General features: G+C 38.1%; 2 protein-coding genes across 23 annotated transcripts in view; one reads left to right on the plus strand and one right to left on the minus strand.

Moving 5' to 3' along the window:
* POF1B (POF1B actin binding protein) overlaps positions 1-4,134 on the plus strand; it is a 47,022-nt gene extending 42,888 nt beyond the window's left edge. For all 5 annotated transcript variants that reach the window (XM_074601630.1, XM_074601634.1, XM_074601631.1 and 2 more), the window contains 2 exons: positions 298-412; positions 2,213-4,134. In XM_074601630.1, coding sequence (XP_074457731.1) covers positions 298-412; positions 2,213-2,218 — 121 coding nt within the window. In that variant the 3' untranslated portion in view covers positions 2,219-4,134. The remainder of the gene's footprint in view (positions 1-297; positions 413-2,212) is intronic.
* Positions 1-20,265, minus strand: part of ZNF711 (zinc finger protein 711) — a 38,976-nt gene that overhangs the window by 3,915 nt on the left and 14,796 nt on the right. For 6 of the 18 annotated variants that reach the window (XM_074601623.1, XM_074601627.1, XM_074601624.1 and 3 more), the window contains 6 exons: positions 18,700-18,858; positions 15,263-15,409; positions 14,532-14,669; positions 13,082-13,129; positions 12,355-12,498; positions 9,045-11,893 (listed from right to left, as the gene is read on the minus strand). In XM_074601623.1, the coding sequence (XP_074457724.1) occupies positions 10,716-11,893; positions 12,355-12,498; positions 13,082-13,129; positions 14,532-14,669; positions 15,263-15,409; positions 18,700-18,858 (1,814 nt within the window). In that variant the 3' untranslated portion in view covers positions 9,045-10,715. The other 12 variants (XR_012589146.1, XR_012589145.1, XR_012589155.1 and 9 more) reach the window with 11 other exon arrangements.

The following is a 20,265-nucleotide window of genomic DNA, read 5'->3' on the forward strand; positions in this document are numbered from 1 at the left end:
TATTAAGCAAGTTCTTGCCTCCTGAAAATGTCTTAGTACTGCCTGTTCCCCTTAAAGGGGAAAAAGTCGAGATTGGCTTTCCTGTCCGGGGAGGATTCAATACTGAGCATCGCAATAGCAATGGGAGGGGTGGGCAGCGTCTTGAAGTGACATTTAAATGACTGCATTAGCTTTCAGTTACTCGTGAAAATCTTTGGGCATTAATGACTGGCAGGACTGTGAGGCAAGATCAGAGTTACCGCTCTGGATGCGGGTACACATATTTCAGTTTACAGGTTGTAACTCTTTTTAATACAGGTACAGGAATCAGTATCCTATTCTGGGTCTCCTGTCTGATGACTACAAGGTTACATCACCTGTCAATAAATCACAAACTATTGTCATTGAGAGGACTGGAGAGATATGGAAACATGTAAGTTTACCCAGAGATCAACTATTCGGTCTCTGAACTTCCTAAGTATTCAATTTAACTTCAAAGAAAGTAGGAGCCAAAACTGACACCTGAGAGAAAAAGCCATAGTGTTAATTTAATTTGGCTGCCAAAAGCAAAGTGAATGATGAAAGTGAAGGAACTGTACTGTCTATTGCAAGAGGGCAGTAATTGTTGGGTGGAGTATGAATAAAATAACACATAATTACCTTTAACAAAAGAAGCGGCATTGCTCAAACACCAGCCTCTGCCCTCCTGCACAAGGCAGTCTCTCCCAGGCATCACGGTGCTGGGGCGTTAGTTGGTGGGGACTTCTGTGTTGTGCTCCCAGGTGAAGGAGTGTTTTGGGTGGGCAGCGATCCTGAGTCACCAGCGTTAACGACTCCAGACTGTTACTGAAACGTACATCGAGACAGGGCAGTGACTAACCAAGGAAAGGCAGAACAGCGGAGACTTTTTAAGGAGTGATTCAAAGTGAAAATACAAACTAGGACTGCAGAAGCTATTCATGTTGCAGGGCACAAGGTAACGTGGCCAAGTCTGAACACCAAGGTAAAGGCTTGAGAAAGATCAATGCGGCCAGTTCACAACCCCGTGTTCTGAACACTGGAATCCGATGATGCTGGCTGCAGACGGAGTATGGCACAGCAGCACAAATAAACGAGCCTTGAGAGAGCAGCTTTGTGGGGGACATGACCAAGAAAAAGACAATTACATGAGCAGCCCGAGTAGAGGAGGGTAAAACATCTGGCATGTTCTAAAAGGCGTTGTTACCTAGAGTAGGATTAAGAAAATAAAAGGTAGAGGTCACTGGCAAACTGCAGTGTTTTATTGCTGATCTCCAAAACTCATCCATGTGCATTGCAACCTGGTGAAATGTCCAGGAATTAAACATTAATAAATTACAAAAAGCCAAAACCCCCTCCCTCCTAGCTTACTCGAAAAGTTAGTCATACTTTCCGTTATAAAAAATGGATGAGTGTACTCTGCATTTGAAGAGATCAGTATCATTAAATGAGAACTGTATTTTAAGTTTCCCAAGCTCTCTATCAACCACTAGTGCAAGTTTCAGTTGAAACAAAATTACCTTGCTGCAAGATAAACTTGGTAAGTTTGAGAAGTGCCAATTTCACCTTTACTCCAAGCTTCACAAGTACTTCTGTGTTCATGTACTGTCAGCCCAATCTTTTTATGTGCATTCATTACCGAATAGCAATGCTGACAGGTATCTGAATAGCGTGAGGTTGTACTGAAGCAAGTAAGTAGCCTGTACGTGATACTGTCTTTCAAGCAGTGATTATTTCTCAAGCTCAGTCCTTCACGATACTCAAATGAATGTACTTAAATGTTCTTTGTAATGTTGATTATTAGTTAACATTAGAGAAAACTTGTAGGATATAAATTTTTTAACACCTACTATTTAGGTATAAGTTCCCGTTCTTGGTTGTTTTCCTCAGTACGAAAAAGCTCTTGTCCTGGGTTTCGCGTTCACTGGTGACAGGGAATGACGCCAGTTCTGACATCTCCCCTTGCTGAACAAAACCCTCACAGCTTAACGATAGGACTTTGACCTTGCCAGTACCAGCTGCTGTGAGCACTGACGTGCTGAGCGCCGGTTAAGGAGGAAAGGCTCACTGTCCGCTTGGAACACTTTAAAAGTCAGGCTCTTAGAGAAATAAATATAAAATTAAATGAGGCTTGCTTTATATACCAGGTAGTTTTGTTTTCTATACAGAAATAAGTTTGTGTATTTTCTTCTAACAAGCTGCCTGTTTCTTTCAGGAATGAAAGAAATCCCTAAGCTATCAGAGCTGCTCAAAGGAGTTCACGATGACTAAAATTGCTTTACTTTCTGCTATTTTGCATCTGGAAAAGGTTCGGTCTGATAGTGAGAAAGGCTGGGGAACACATGAAGGACATGGAAGCACGAAGATGATGGAAAACACCGTCTCATCCTCCCCATAAAGAACTCTCTTACCTGTGTCCATAATCTGCCACTAACAGCTGTGGACAAACATACTTTTTCATGCACTTACTTCTCTCAGAAGAGCACGCTATGCCAGGCTTTCGTGGACTTCAGTTTTTCTTGACATGACTAACGTCTGTTCTTCAGCCAGTCCTGAAGCAACTAAAAGACAAAAGAAAGAAATCTGAAACCTTTTCCTTTTTGCACTATTATTTGCCATATTCTTCAGTTCTTTCTACTCATGCTGAGAAGTGAGAATGTTACAAATTTAAGTCCGACACATAAAGATTGGCTGGTTTCAGTGCAGATCTGCAGATTGCTCTTTTATCTACTACTGCCCAGTGAAGGTGAGCAAACCCCAGAAACAACCTTTATGGGGAATTTTAAAAATACCTCACTTCAAAATGCTTACCTTCCCTCTGCCTATGTATGGGAAGCTAAAACACAAAGGAGAATTACTCCAGATATACAATTCCTCACACTCAGCTACTGAATTAGCAAATACCAGACTTACCTAGTGAAATGATGGGGTGCATGCTAATTTTGAAGCATGTTATTGACCTCAGAGTTGGTGTATTTCCAGCTGAACCTTTATCCAAACCAGCCATAAGTATTTGCTGTGCTTGAAAATTTTAAGAACTTGGTATATTTTTATAATAGATAAACTTAGTATGAAAATAGCTCATAGACTGAGTTTCATTATCACACCACCTTCCGTTTGCAATTGTTGCTCCTCGCAGGACCACGTAAGTTCTCTCAAAATGATTAGGTATTAATAATTAATTAATGATGCAATTAATAACCTAATAAAATTAATTAATAATTAAGTAGTTGCTTAAGCAACACATGCAGAGAAGCACAGGGGACATTTTAAACTATGCAATCAAAAGGCGCCAGCTCTTTATTAGGGGGTTCTTGCTTTGCTTTATTTCTGCAGACATATATTTCTATTCACAAATAATATATATCAGAGAATGTTTAATGGTGAAAGAATGTAGGCTCTCTGTACGTATGAAATAAACCTAATGTAACTTTCTGAATCATTTCTATCTGTACTGGAAACACCTGCTGTCTATGTGGTGGGCTGGAGGGGGTTGTTTATGTGATGTGATGCTGCCTTTTTTCAGGCAACTTGGCCCTTTAAATGAATCTTTACAAGTAAAGGAACAGTGTTAGGTCCCTTTTCTTGCTGCTGCCACCACCAGTCCTCCACTCGGTTAGTGCTGGGGTGTCAAAGATGACCTAATGCGCTTCGTAATGGAAAAAGAGCCCAGCGTCAAACCTACTCACTGCGCTGCTCGAGTATGTCCGCCCTAAGACAAGCCTGCAGTTTCAGAAGCCAAGTAAGAGAGTCTGCACCATTAAAAAACAATCACTTTAGCGTAGCTCTACAGAAAGAGGTTTTAATTAATTAAAAATTAAATATCCTCATTTGAAGGAGGAGTGCCTTGCCCCTCTGAAATCAGTAATTATTAGATTCTAAAATAACCTTGTCACTTCTGTAGAGCAGTTAAATATAAGATACATATATGCAAAAAAGTTAACATACTAATGAGGCAAAATAGTCCCAAAGTGTATCCTATCCCAATAAATAGTTTAGTCATCTAATGACTTTTCCCTTTGGTAACCTAAGTGATAGAACGCAATGAAAGAGGATGTCCACCACATTTGTTTAATGCCATCACACCGTTACCTGTGCTCAACGGTGCTGTTATCCCGACTGAAGGACACAAACTAATTTGCTGACTTACCGTGGTCTTCGCCATGATCTCAGCTGGGCTTGACTAAGTGGAAGCGTTACACAGGCAGCTCAGAAGAAGCTACAAAGAGCAGAAACACGAGTTATTAATGGAAATAGCATGCACTCGTTTCAGCCATTGCAAGGGTTGTACGGTGTATTTACTAACCATTCGCTCCAGTAACACCAGTGTTTCTTTAACTCTGCATGACTTAAGACCGTGCAATAGCACAACGCAAGCAGTAAATGCCCTTAAAGGACAGAAACACGCAGGCTCTGAATAGTCAGAGCTGTTGGGCTTGGTGTTCTACTTTACAACAAAAGCCAGGATTAGGCAAATGATCTGTTTTGCATATACAGCTGGCATTATGATACATTTGAAAACACTGTGATTGTTCCCCATACCTGAAGAGATGGGTAACATACATACTACTTAAAAGCCCAGTTTGCTAATTAGGAAAGACAGCCATCAATACTGTATTGTGTAGCACAGCTCAGCTTCTCTAAGGTTTCTCTGTTAAAGTATTTTAAGCCTTCCATACACTGCAAATGCTACAGAGCTGACTGTCATAACCACACATTTTCCTCACAGATAACACAAAGCAACAGATAGTTGTCAGAAAGCTGAATCAGGATTAGACTAGGAGATGAAGCATAATGGCCATCTGGGGCTGGTTTTGATTTCAAATGAAATTTATTTAAGGAGCAAATTTAGTATTTTTTATTTAAAAAGTACATTTCATTTGCTGTAGCCTCGTGTATTGCCTCTTTTCTGTTGAACTGAAACTGATTTACCTAATATCATTTCTGCTGGAGTTTACAGAAACACATTTTCCTCATTTATTCATCTGTGTAAATCCTCGTTATCACCCTGATTACAAACTTTATAGAGAATTTTTCACCTCAATTTCAGGTAGGTCCACTGAGACTTCTACATTTTTTCAGGAACAGATTAGAAAAATCAAAGAGAGCACTTACTTACTTCATACATTCAGAACAATTTACTTAACTGCCCTCTTAAGAATGTCTTATCAATAGTTTTATTAAATAAAGTTTCACTATCTAACCAGATTTGATAGCATGCTGAGTTTCCTGTGCTTACACTGAAGAGTAGGAGAAAATTGTCTTCTGGTTTCTATTACTGACTTTTCCATGCAACTCAGTATGCAACACGGAACACTTCACCTGCCTCCGCTGTAACACAGAAGCCAAATACAGCCCTGCTTCCCAAGTTCCTGATACCTCCAGCATTCTGTCTCAGGAGTCCACTGAGACTTACCTTTACCTTGAGAGTTCTCTGCTGGTGTTCTTCTGTATTTTCTCTCTCTCAATTTCATTACCTTCATTAATTGTCAACATTTGAAACCTGAAGAAAAAAACCACAGATGATGATCAAGACATGAATCATTTTTAACTGTTCCTCATTTTTAGGGATTTCTTAGTCTGTCATTCAAATAAAAAACTACAGTAAGCAAATCTCCACATTTCAGAGCCACCCTTCCGCATGTTTGTGAAACTTGCTGCTTGTTCAAGCAACCGAGATGTGTTTGTACATCACATATGGCACAGCAGAAGCAGGTAGAGGAGAAACCCAGACACAGTCAAGAACAGCTCAATTATCTCAGTGTTGTGCTCCAGGCAGTGAACAGCTTTACAGCGCACGTCAGCTTTCCTACTGCTGGTAGTGTGGGGTGGCATCCTATCACGAATGCTGGGAAAGGTAATTCACCCATTAGTGTTGCTGTAGGGACAGATTTGGAACAATGTGACAAGCAAAGACTGTTTTCAACAAAACAGCTTCAAAGCCCTTACTGAAAATGTGGCAAAAGACAAGACATACATAAACTTCACTAAGGAAAGTATGTATGCATGAAAAATGATCAGATGTACTAAAGGGTACCTTTAAAAGAACAGAGATCATGCAACTTCACAACAACGATGGAAGACACCATTCAGAGACTTCAGGACAAGTAATAAAATACGATACCACCAACTTTTATCATTCAACATTTAAGTCAGAAGACTTGCAAGGCTTACAGGTGGTGGTAGTGTCTCTCCTTCACTTGCTTCCTACCACCGCTTAGGAACTCATCGGCTTTGAAAAGGAATAAGCAGGACCTGCCTGTAGAGCATTTCATCTCATCCTAAAGGCTTCATCAGTTTGGGTAACGGGAGGCAGCTTGCTGCCAGCTCGGAGGGAGCCAGGCAGGGCAGAAGTACAGACTATACAGAGCAAGGGTCTGTGGAAGTACTGAGATACAAGAGTTTTACTGCAATTTGACATAGTGCGTTTTTAAAATCATGACACCTCCACAGTAACAATAAAACAGCCATCATCAATTCTCTTAAGTATTTACTGGGAAAGTGCACTGAAAAGTATCTAGGAACTGTGCCTCAAACTGCTCAGGTGAAATTTTATTCTTATATTTCAGAAAATTTAAAATGCCACTTCCTAGTAAAATCTTACGTCAAGAATACCAACCAACTGCTTGCTTTAACACAGCATTTCAGTTACCGGGGAAACACAGCTGAAGGAAAAAAAAAGGTTCTGCCTGAGTCTTATCTTGTGTTGGATGAATACATACACAAGATATATATGTTATAAGATCCTAAATTACTCAAACACCACACACAAAGTAAGAGCATTCAATATAGTACCACTTCCTCTCGGGGTTCTCTGCATTTAGCAGGGACATACCTTTGTTTTCCCTTCCTTAACCCCAACTTCTACACCCTTCCCTCCACAGCCCCAGTGTCACACCTGCAACACACCGCACAGGCCTTTTCTTGTTGATTCCTTCCCCCTTCCATCCGTATCACAGAATTACTTCTTTTTAAAAAAAAACAAAAACAAAACACCAGGGCCCTCCTAACAGCTTCAAGCCCCTCCTTCACCTATTCACCATCCAGCTTGGACAGTTACAAGAAGCTTCAACATCCGCAGCTATACAGAAAGATGTCAATTCTGGAAGCAGAAGCACTGGTGGGAATTTCAAACAAGTTCAGCCTCAAGTCATCAACATCTGAAGAGCACCGGATAGAACCAGCAAAGGGCCAAGGAGAAGTACACACTCTCCAGCAGTATCATAAGCTACTGAATTTTAAAACCACCACCCAAGAAAAAAGTCGGACAAACTTATTATTTTAAACTGTTTGAAATTTAACAACATACAGGCAGCAATCCATTAACTGTAACACTGTGGGTTAAGTCTCAGGGCTTTTCCTCTCTTTGATAGGCTTTGTTTCCAGTGTCCTCCTCCTTAGCGAGGTTTCACTGTCCATACGCTATGGAGAGAAGAAGAGACAAACAATTAGTACAAAGAAATGTTCAAAATGCTAATGCAATAAGCCAACTAAAGGAAAGTGGTAACTCATCTTGAGACCTCACATTGGACAAGGCTGCCTGCAACCATCCTGCCAAATTTAACAACTGTTTCTCCACGCAGCCATCACCAAAAGCAGGGCTCACACACAGATTGTACTAGTCTGCACCTGCTTCAAGTCCTACACACTTGCCCGTACTTGTAGCGTAGTTGATAATAACCAACTTAATTTTTAGTATTTGCAACCTCTAATCTCTCCCTCACATCTCAAAACCCATGTTCCTCACAGATTTTAATGTTCCAAAAGGTCACTGACTCTGAACTAAACAACTGACCCAAACAACCAAACCAAACAACAATCTTACACTAAACAACTGTTCATCACAGAAAGAATTAATCCGCAAAAGTAATTTTAAACTATCAGATGTGTAAAGGTCAAAGCCTTTCACTGCACTCCTTGGAAGAAACACTACTGTTCTCCTCTAACATACATTGTAAAATGTAAACGTTAATACAGGTCACCAGTAAATATCAAGTATGAATAATAAAAGGTATCACAACATGACGTGAATGCAATGCTTAAAAGCATCATGTTCAGATTTCATACCACTCTCTACAATATTGGCTCTCCAGAAATTTAATTTCTGTCATTTCTAGCCCCCACATTGTGCTCTGTACCCCATGAACTGTGACGGACTCTTAAACAATGTGGGATTAAGTCTTTTTACAAAGTTGGCTAAAGAAAATGTTTAAAATACTCAAGTACCTGATAATTTGGTCCATCTGTAAGGGGGACAAATGAGGCGGCATGGATGTGTGCTTTGTCACAGTCAGAATGATCATCTTCAGTCTGCTATGAAGAAACTCCTTCAGTCTATGTATTCAATATCATGTTCAGGAATAAAGCATTACAATTGTCAACAAAACATAACAAACCAAAACTTTAATCTCTTAAGACTTTTTGAATGCTACGGCCTCCTCCTTCGATTGCTGGACATAGAAAAAAAAAGTACTACAAACAAAATCCAGATAAATAAGTTCATGTCTGCATCATTTCTGGTTTTTAGTACACAACCTACAAGTTCACTGGCTAAAAGCCTGCTGGAAATCCTTGATGAAGAGTTCATTTAAAATCACACTCTTAATTTTTTAATCTATTACTGATGTCATAATTCAAGTATTCTAAAAGAGAGGAAAATTAAGAAAGCAATATTTTTAGTATTTCATTTTTGCAAGCTGTAATTATTACACAGATAAAAAGAAAAAAACCTACCTGGCTTTTCCCAAAATATGAGTAGTTTTATGTTCTCTTTACTTAAAGGAAAAAATTTCAAGGGAATGTCAGTATCACATTTCATAATTACTTTAGAAGCAAGTACGAGTACATCACCTGTAACTTTAAAGGGTTAGTCAAATAAAACTCCAATACTCTCCCCACAACAACCTGATAAATATACCTCAAGTAACCTGCTTCCTTGAAATGTTAATGCATTATTCATTAGTGAATCACATTAAAAATATTAGGCAAGTTTACACAGAATGAGGCTTTCCTAAGCACCACAAATGAAAAGCAAACTCCAAAAAATATGGAGTGCAAGAGATGCGTTTTATTGTATGCCCGTTACGATGAGTAACACATTTAGAAATAATAATCCCACATAACAGTGACAATCTTATTTTACAGCGTGTACATCATTTTTTACAGCCACATAAAACACGTATTTTTCTAAGAGATTTCCCAAATTTAACTTTCTGAAGTTTAGAAATATAAAAAAAATTTATTCTCAAGGAACTGATTCTCATCTGGTGCAAAAACAAAATATGAACATTATCTGAAACACAAAGCCACAATATAGCATGAAGTTACAATTTATCATGTGAACAGCTGTGTGCAAACATGAAGCAACTAAAAAAGTAAAAAATACACATTATATGCATAACATTTATGAACAGGTTTTTCATTAAATAGCCCTAGACCAGCTTGTTATATTAAGCGCCATTTGATTTGCAGCATGCTAACACAAAGCATTGTTTAAAGGGATGCATATTTTAAATGTATACACTGTAAACTGAAGATCCACCTCCAAACTCTAGTGGCAGCATATTTTTTCTGGTTAAATACTGCATATATACTTTCTTACAGATTGAAAATGCATGTTTATAGTATGGTATAGATTTTTTTAAAGAATTGATTAAAAGGTGCAATTTTATGTCTATATTGAAAATTTCATATTAGGAGGCAGGACAATAATAGTCCTACCTGTTAAGAACACTGCCCTAATGAACTTCTAAGTACTCTGAATTTTAATTAAAAAACCCTTACATTTTTCAACTTTGTTTTTAATAGTCTTTTTAGAGAAGATTTTAAAGTAGGTGAAAAAAAAAATATCAGTGTTGAGTCACAACACTACCAAGCTGCATCCATTTTATCCTTTAAAAAGAAAAGGTCAAATTCAAAGTTAATTTTGTTATATGTGCCATACTGAACAACATTCAACTGTAGTTTCAGATAAAAAAGGGAAATTATATACATACACATCTTTAACCCTAGCACCAGAACACCACCTTTGAGATCATAACATAATGCTATATTTTAAACATCATATCCTGCAATGAAGTAGGTTAGCAGCTTTGAAAACCGTTAAAAAAATTACTTGTTGGACCTAAACTAATAAAGGAAACAAAAAAGTTTCCCAATGAAATGTTTTTAAAAAAAGAAAAAAGGGTCAACCCCCCAAATTTGACCAGTTCTGGAATTTAATTTCCAGGCACGATTTAAAAACATGACGATCAAGTGACTGACTAATACTCTCCTTGCAAAACCACACAAGAAGTTAGACTCCGTTGCCTTTGCAAACAATTTGTAAATAACCCCACCATACATCTGAACCGTTTTCATATTGGAGACAAATGCTGTTACTGACAAAATGGATAACACAATCATCTTCGGTTTGTCTTCTATACCTTAACAATGTGTAATATTATTAAATTGAAGACATTCATTCATCTTTCTGCAAATTTAAGACATTCATCCATCCTTCTGCATTCTATAGTGCTCTTTAGGTTCTGATAAGCAACAATCATAGGGCTATGAGATCCCCTGTCAACCCTAATACTTTTAAGACTTTTAATACAAAGAATGTAAAGTTATGATTTAATATCAAGCTTTGAAACCAGGAGAAACAGTTCATGAGATTTTTTTTTTTCCCCAATTAGCATATCACAGTTTCTAAATTGCTTCCTTCTTGAGGTCATATATTACATTATGGCCTCTTTGTGGTGCCTCATTATATGCTGATTTTTTTCAGATGGTCTACGGAATCCCTTTTTGCAATACTCACACCTATGTGGATAGTCTTTTGTGTGTATTGATATTACATGTCGTTTAAAGCCTGACGCATCTGTAGTGCTATAGTCACAATACTGGCACTGATAAACTTTTCTTCCACTGTGGGTCTTCATGTGCTTCTTAAGTTCATTTTGCTGCCTAAATCCTCTTTTACATCTTTTGCATTTAAAAGGCAGGTCCTTGGTGTGAACTGAGAGGATATGCCCACTAAGTACAAAAGGATCTGATGTTTTAAAGTCACAGTGTCTACACTGATGTATCTTTTTACCTTTATGGGTTTCACTATGCTTTTTGAGCTCAGATGGACGATGGAAGCCTTTTTCACATACCTCGCATTTGTGGGGAAAATCCTTTGTGTGAACTGAAATAATGTGTCGCTTCAGGTCACTTGAATTGGTGCTCTTATGGTCACAATGTGGACACTGATGAGTCTTATGCCCTTGAAATAATTCTGTGTGCTGCTGCAGTTCTTTTTCATCTGCGAACGCCTGGGGACAGTGCTCACATTTAAATGGCAAATCAGTCCCGTGTTTGGTTTTGATGTGAGTTTTCAGATTGGACTGATCAGCGCACCTGAAGACACAGTGCTGACACTGGTATGGCTTTTCCCCAGTGTGGGTCCTCATATGCTTTTTCAGCTCTGATGGATGACGGAATCCTTTCCCACACTCCACACACACGTGAGGGAAGTTCTTACTGTGAACTGCAAGCAGATGTCTATTGAGTAGTCCCTGCTCTGCAGTTTCATAGTCACAATATTTGCACTTGTGTAGCTTAGGCTCCTTGTCCCTCAGTATTAGTTTATTAGAACTCAACGGGCTTGCTTCTCTGTATCTTCTTGTATATTCTGTAAACTCATGGGTTTTATCAACTTTATTTATAAGTTTATGGCTTTCCAGATGATTGTGGAAACTTACTTTTTTGTTAGTTGTAAAGTCACAGTCTGTACACTGGTATTTCTTCTTAATCATATGATCTGGATGATTCTTCATATGCCTTTTCAAGAATCCTCTGGATTTAAATTTTTTCCCACAAATATGACAAGGGTAAACTGTTAAGGGCTGTCCATCAGGACCTATTATAACAGCTGTTTTTAAACAAACAAAAACAAGTTATGAAGGAAACAAATTTACTGATTAAGAAGTTATAAATCAGCCAACTGCTGTTCAGATTTCATGCACTTACACTTGCAGCAGAGAATGGTTCAGTAGTTTAAAAACAACCAATCCACAGCACCTATAGTTTATATAGTTTTGTTTTAGAAACTGCTTGAACAGATCAGTAATATCATATTTGCAGTGAATATATCCATGATTACTTTTTAATAGTTTGCAAAATTCGAATGAATTGCATCAGCCCTAAGTGTACTGACTTTGAATAGCAAAAATTATTACATTTTCTCTGCACAGAACTGGAGGGGGGAAGGACACAGGAAATATGCAAATCACCATTTCTATTTTTCAATTCTGCACCAGCTTGAAAAAAAAAAGGAATAGTACAGGAGTAAGTGCCACTCCATGACAATACGCATAACCATACAGTGTTTACCTGTTTGCCATTGCCTGGCCTCTCCTCTCCTCCTTTTCTTGGTTTTTTGTTTTAGCACTCTATTAGTGCTAATGCTATCACAAATCTGCAGGTATTGTGTTGCATTACCGTTTTTGTTTTCTAATCGTGTATCCAAGTTATTTCCTAGAAACAAAAATTAAACACCATAAAAAACCTTAAACAACTTTTTTCTTTGGGACTGATGACTGGAATTGCACAGCGCCTATCTACTCTCTTTAAAAAATATTGCCCATTCTTTTACAATGAACGTATATAAAAAGCCAATATAAAGCACCATCTATCTTTGCTAGCAAAAGTCAAGAATATAATTATTTAAATATTGATTAATATTCAAGTATACTCTTTGATTTCTCATACTTCTGAAGACATTAATTTCCTACGAATTATGCAATTATGCTGGTTGTTTCCTTTTATTTAACTTGGGTTTACTTCTTAACAACTGCATTACCTCTTTTCTGACTACAAAACTGTATTAAATAACCTGGCAAATCCTCCCGACCTCCCCACCCACTCTGAAGGCCTACAATGCGTCTAGAATTGTTTTCATTTCAAAACAGTAGAGAACGACTGGGGAATCCCTCAATATATACTCTATGGATAATTTTTTGCATTCACTGATGAGGAGAACTGACACACAAATGTATATATTTTTCAAAGACAGCAAGTTAGTTTTAATGCTATACCAAGCACAGTTACATGTTCTTACCTGCCGCTTGACCATCTTCATATCTTCTGGGTAGCCTTCTTTCATCTCCTGCAGAAAATGGTATTTTAGTCATTATAAATTAAAATTGTTTTTAAAGAGGATGCCTTTGAAAGTCTGATAATGACAGAAAACTAACTTAGCTAGTAAGTAACAGCTTAACTCTATCCAAAATGAGACATGCAGTTCACAATCAGTTCAGTATTTTGGAATTATGAGCCCCAGGAAATAAAATCACATCTTTGTGAATAGTTATTATTCACTAAAGCTCTGTTTGCATGCTTACCATGCTGACTGTCTTTCCTGCTTCTCATAATTAATATGCTTGTTTCCAAAAACTTTTAACCTCATAAATAACCTGAGACACTATTCCAGAAACGAGGTTATCCTAAATCCACAATTTGATCTTGAGATCGAAGTACTTTATCTTTCTGGAGTAGAACTAGGCAGATAAGAAGACTTACACCTTATCAGCCGCCCACTACTCATCGATATGAGGCAATACAAAGTTCTGGGAGGTGGAGAAATAATACCTTAAGAGTGTATTCCTCATTCTGGACTGAAAGTGTTTACAGCTAAGTGCCACAGCTCTGTGATTCTGAACCACGTTATCAGCCCAACTACTGTGCTCAGAAATATTATGCCAACAACTTTTAACCAGTTTTACCATAAACTATGGATGAACTGATACCTTCTTAATATACATGTAACATGCCAAAACCCGAGAAAAGAATAAATATGAAACAAAAGAACTTTCAGAATTCGCAATATATCCTGATAAGGCACGTCTACTACCTGAAGCATTGGCTGCAGAGAACAAATTACCTATTTTTTTTTTTTTGGTTCTAATCTGAAGGGCTAACAGGCTTAAAACAGAAATTATTAGGAACACGTTTACACATTTATTCCTAATGTTCCCTTTTTAAAGTTATTTCCCCTTCCTCCTAGCTAATGTAAAATACTTAAGCTATTCTTGTTTTTGTAAAACCCTCAATAGCCAACTTAACCATTAAACCCCAAACACTCTGTAGATCTGAGCCAGAATCAAGAACAGTATAAAAAGTCTCCTAACTGCTTTCCTTTCTACTTCATAAAACTCAACATATAGCAACCCATTCATTATCCACAAGACAATCAACTACTAAAGTAATTTGTAACTGTCTAACAGGCCAGCACTGGGAAAAAAAAAACAATGAAAAAAATGGAATTGTTTTCTTCACATTGAACTGCAAAACCTAAGGACCTTATGTGCAAAATGTCACAAATTAGGTCAAAATAATTTTTTACATCACTTAACTCTGCTAACTGACACTGCTAAAAAGACCAGAAGGAGCTGTTTCCAAACCACTAGGGAAAGGTGAGAGATTATCACATTTGCTCAGAAATTCTGGAAGCTAGACTACGGAAAAAATAATGGAAAGTATTTTCGGAAAATACGCATACAGATTCCTACCGTAAGCAGCAGCCCAAGCAACAGGGACAAAAGTTTTATTCACGCCAGAGTCTTCAAGCTGTGTCTCTGGAAGTGATGTAGCTTCTTCTTCGCCTACAATAACTTCCATATAAACTTCATCTGCTATTTCAGCACAGCCTGGATTAAAGGAGAAGAATAAATCTTTAATTTTATTCTGCTCATCCTAAATTTTCCTTCATTTAATTTGCTCTCCGATTGATACCCGTTATAAATTACTTTTCTTCCTTGGGCATTTAGAACCACCCCTTCCCTTAGGGGATCATTGTTTATTCAGACATTCCTTAAAGAGAGAAAACACATGTCAATAAATCCAAAATAAATACCAACATAAGATTCAAACATACAAACTTACGAACTTGTAACTGATGACATTTATTTGCCACTTTGCCAGAAAGCTGTTTAAACAAGGCAATTCACAGTAGGAAAACAGAAAAATTAGAAATTTGACTAACCTCATTAACTTAATCCATGGACATGTTAAATTTAATATACATAATGAAATGATTGCATACAGCATGCACAAAGTGCATTTATCCACATCACTTTAAAATAATCATAGCCTGCTCTTTATTTTTAAGGAAGATGAGCTTAGTTTTCTACTACTTCAGGCTGAAGAATCCTTCAGAAAAATTAAGAAAGTCATTGAGAATGATGTTTATATTGTTGTACAAAACAGCATGAGAAACAAAAATGTTTCTTATTATGCTTACTAATATCTTCATCTTCCTGAGAAGAGTCCTTAACAGCCATGTAAACCATTTTTTCTCGCTGCATTCTACCAACACCTCCTTGTTCAATTACTCCAGCTACAGAATGTCCATTGTGAAAGTCACTCTCTGTGACAATTTCTGTCCCACCTTTAACAAAAAGAAGTTAAACACGTTAAGTAAACGTAAAAAAAAAAGCCACTGTTAAGATTAATTTCAGATTTAAGTGTTTTTTTCTTATTTACAATAAAGCTATTTTGTAAAACTCCAAGTGAATGTTTTAATATCCATGTCTGTCATAAAATCATGCAAGTTTGATACTTAGGGGTAGATAAGTAAAAAGTTTTCTCAGTGTCTCCTGATAAATTCAAGACTGAACAACTACTACCCAAGAAGGATCAAGAGGCTTTTACGCATGCTAGCAGTGAACTCAGTGTGACTGGAAACATACACCTGCCCATGCCCACCAAAAAATTACTGTAACCGTAATCTTGCCCAGAACACAGACTTTAAATTCTCTCTTGAGATGTGAACAGCTAATTCTTATCCCTCTTCCAAATTATATTTACTCATCTTGCAGAAACTGATTCTAAAGTAATTTTTCCTACAAAGATTCTAATGTGTTATTTCCCAGACTCATTAACAAGATTGAGTAGTAACTTATACCAGGGTCACACTTCTCAAACCATGACAGAGCAACTGTTACTGCCAATTATTTCAACAGCAAGAACATTATCTAGAGAAACAGGCTAGCAGGGAGGTAAGGTGATGCACCGAATCCCTAGAGAAAACACAATCTGAAGAGCAGCAGTTGGAAAGAAGGAAATGAGAAAAAGTGCCCACACAGTCCCACTCCAGGTGACTCACGCTTTGGCCCACTGACTTACTTGAACAGAGGCAAAAGAAAAAGTTCCAATTTGGAACTTGATATTGATGCTTGAGTCAGAGAGAGGTGTCAGAAACATCCTGATGTTTAGTCTTCCATGCGTCTCAGGGACTGAATAGTGAGCAGAGAAGCTGCAGACCATGGCAGAACAAGCTAACACCAAGTATACCAAGAATCCTTGTTCACTACTATGAATGATCCTGATAGCTAGGTGGTTGAATTCAAATCAAATTGTGGGAAAATAACGGAAGAGTGTAAAGGAGGACTGTAAACATACTAAAGTGACTTACAGCTTGGGTGTAGAAAATCACACATATCATACTAATCGTTTAGTCTTGTGTGCCTGACAAGTAGAACATCTGTGTTTATGTAACACAGGCCTGTGAGAGACCCAGAGGCACCCTATCAAACGTGCTTGAGATTCCTGCCCTGCTGTGGGAAAGATCAATGCACAGTAGTAAACTACACCTGTGTGAATCTCTGAAATATAGGCAAAAGCACAGGTAACTGTCTAGCAAGGATCGAGCTCCATGGTGCCTGCATTCCTGCTTGTATGCCTCTGCCCAGGTGCTGTTTCAGACATCCCCCGTTTTGCAAGGTAATGAAAATAAATTCACTCTTTGCATTTCATCCATGTTTTTGTAGTTGTCCCTGCGTCCTGCCTGCGTTGGCTCACACACAAATACATTGATCCATCACTCCCTGTAAGTGTTTTATAAATGCAAAATTTCACTAAACATCCTTGCCACCCAAGCCCATTTTTATAATTTTTGCCGAAAGTGGCTTTGACAGGATATTTATCTAAGTAACTAGACTGCAATGCAAACGGATGACACTTAAGAACAGCTCTCCACCCCACCCTATGTACAAAAAGATCAAGAGGCTACTGCTAATGGGTAAACTTGAATCTTCGATATTCTTCGTGCTGACTGATCTCAGTTTCTGTATTCCTTAATGCTGACCAGCAAATGCACATTATCAACACAATCAGCTCTTTCCAAGGGGAAGTACTCACCAGTAATGAACAGGGTAATTTGCCAGGACCACCTCATGGCTGTATCAGAAGCACTGAGAGCAGCTCATGAGAACACCCCTGCTGTAAATTAGTTTTCAGCCATAAGAGATTCTGATTCTTCCTGCTGCTGCATCAGCAGTCTGTCCCTCAAGACTGACAACCTATCCCCAGAGGCAAAACTGTATTTCAAGAACAGGGTCTGGCAATTCATGTAGGAACCCGCAGATGCAACAGATGTAACCATAGATAAAGGATGTTAACATGCTGCTTCTCTAGATCCTCTCCCCATAGTCTTAGCAAGCACATGGGTCTTCACAACCTCTTTCTCATACTTGAAAGGAATTAAGGATCAAATACTGAAAATCCCAGGGCCTTAACAGAAATACTCACTAACCTTCAGCCGAATCAGATATTGTCTATTCAAAATGCAATAGCAAAATATGTAAAGCTACTTTGTCAACCTTGTGAAGGACTTCATTAATAAGTTCTAAAATCTACACTGTATCATCCTGCAAAAGATACCGAGCAACTCAAAAGACAGTCTTAACTAATTCTGAACCTGCTCTGAGAGAGAAAACCAAAGACAACTGCCCTGTTGGCTAGGAGTCTGATCATCCCCAGAACAATCCTTCTCTGCCATTAATTTGAGCTGAAAAGATGAACTGTTTCTAAGAGAAGAAAACTAATGGCATCACACAGCCAAAAATTTCCTGAAGTAGCAGTTCAAGCTACTTGAAAAACAGTGCCAGGGTTGTTACTAATTGGAGGACTTTGCTAATCTAATCCACAGTTCTATCTGAAGTTCCAAGATTTTCACAGCATAGCCAGGCCAACGCTACCAGCCTACAGGAGATGAACTCCCTTCTCTACTCCAGGAAGAACGGAGCCAGGCTGGGTTGTCCTGTGAATGGCTCTGGGGTTCCAGGCCAGATACGTTCCAGTAAGGCAGAATTTCAGTACCTCAATGTCAACGGTAAAGTGGAATGAGCCAGAGGTTTTAGCTCTGAGAACAACTGTAAGAGGGACTCTGCTTTTTCAAGTTACAAAGAACAGAACATGGGTTAGCTGTACTTGCAAAGAACCTGGAAGTGCTGGACCTATCCTTTGCAAAAGAGAACTGCAAAGCAATTCTGAGTTTCTTGCTTAGGTTTGGAAATGACGATATGCCTAAAGCCCCAGCAATCTTCCCCTCTCTCTGCATCACTGCCACCAAAGACTGTTCAATGACAGGAATCTACAGGCTTTTCTGTACTGACATGCAGTCTTGCAATATCAATGAAAAGCAGCAGCTGAAAAACAGCTGCAGGCACCCAACCACTTCTACATGTGGGCTTTGGTTGCATGAAAATAAATAGTGCTAATCAAAAAAGAACTTGAGACTAACGTACACCCAGTATTAACTATGTATGGGCAGCCTCCACAAATGTCACATTCCAGAAAACATTCCAGTCACTGGATTACATGAAATTAAGAATAACAAACAAAAAGACCTTGAAAAACTTCAAACTACTGGAGGAATACATAGAATTTAAAAGGTACCTATTTCGACATCATCTTCAGCTTCAGCTTTAAATATGTACACTTTGATAACTTCTGAACCAAAACCATCATCTTTAGCAACATCATCATTTGTCACCTCAGTACTGATTTTTAAGGGAGTGCTTCCTATATGGTCCAATTTTTCTCCAACATCATCCACTGCAAAGATAAGAGAATAATAATGAGGTTCAAAGACATTTGTTAAAGTCAAAACAATCAGTAGCATGATGTTCTCCACTATTATCCCCATGCACAGTAAAGGTTTGTATTCATAAATGTCCTCCACAAAACAGTTCATCTCAATACACTTAGAAGAGATTCCAGAAGTCTAGTACCATTTTTATTGCAACTCAGGAAACACAGCGAGAATTAGAGTGAAGAACACAAGAAAGAGCTTGTCATCAAAGAGCATGTGGTAATTGGTTATGTCTGAAACTATCACACTTAGAAAGCAAAAACGTATCAGTAAGTAAAATTAAACATCTACCAAAAAATGTCACAAATTAACCCAGAATTGCCTGTTACCGTCTAAGAATCCCAAAAAGTTTCACTACTCTGAGATAGTGGTGACTAAAATTTAGTAGCTGAAACTCTTATGAAGAATGATGGCTTGGAATACATTCCCAGTGAAAGGAGTGTGCATCAAAAAATTTACTACATCTTCACCCTAAAAGAAATCATTATTTTATCCACTTTTTCATTTGAAAACATATAAATTAATTAAGATTATTGTATAATATACAGCTGATTAAAAGATGCAGTGACAATAAATTCAAATACTACTATGTGAAACTGACCTCTCATTCTGTATGTATGCAACGTAGTCACTGATTATTTGGTGTGTATATTCAAAATGCCCATTTTATTTATACAACAAAAATTATATTCAAACTATTGGAAGTGTAGAAGTAACACTATTTTGGTAAAAAGGGTATTCACACAGATATCCATATATATACCCCAAACTGCCAATACGAAGGCCACTGAACTAAGCATCTTTCTGACATATGTACTGCCAACACACTTCTCTCAGTGGATAAAATTAGCTGCTGTGCAGATGGCGAACACAAACCTGTGCAATGCTTAACACCCACTGAAGTCCTCTAAATAGAGAAGAATTCCACAAAACGTAAACAAAATCTGAGTTAAATACATTGCAGGGAAACAGCAATTTACTGCATACATAACATTAAAAGATGTGCATACTAGGTTAAAAAAAAAAAAATTAATATTAAAGTGACAGTAGTGTTTCATGACTGAGAATAGAGTCTGCTCAATGCGGATGCCAAGGGCTCCGGTTGCTGAGGAAAGGATGGCTTACCTTGAGATGGCTGCAGTGGTTCCTAATCCCCCTCTAACTTTCCTGCCCTCGGTGCAGTGACGACTGCTCTTGAAGAGCTGCTTTTCACTACTTCAGCCTACAGCCTGGTGTACTGAGATAAACTGGAGTTAAAGCTTTTCTTAACACTCCAGGCAGTCACCCGAGGTGCTTCAGAACCTGCTAGAAAAGGAGCAGATGCCTTTCCTGCAGCGGGGCAGGAATCCACCACAGCAATCCCAAACTAA

This window comes from Larus michahellis, chromosome 9, assembly GCF_964199755.1.
Source record: "Larus michahellis chromosome 9, bLarMic1.1, whole genome shotgun sequence".
Classification (NCBI taxonomy): Eukaryota; Metazoa; Chordata; class Aves; order Charadriiformes; family Laridae; genus Larus; species Larus michahellis.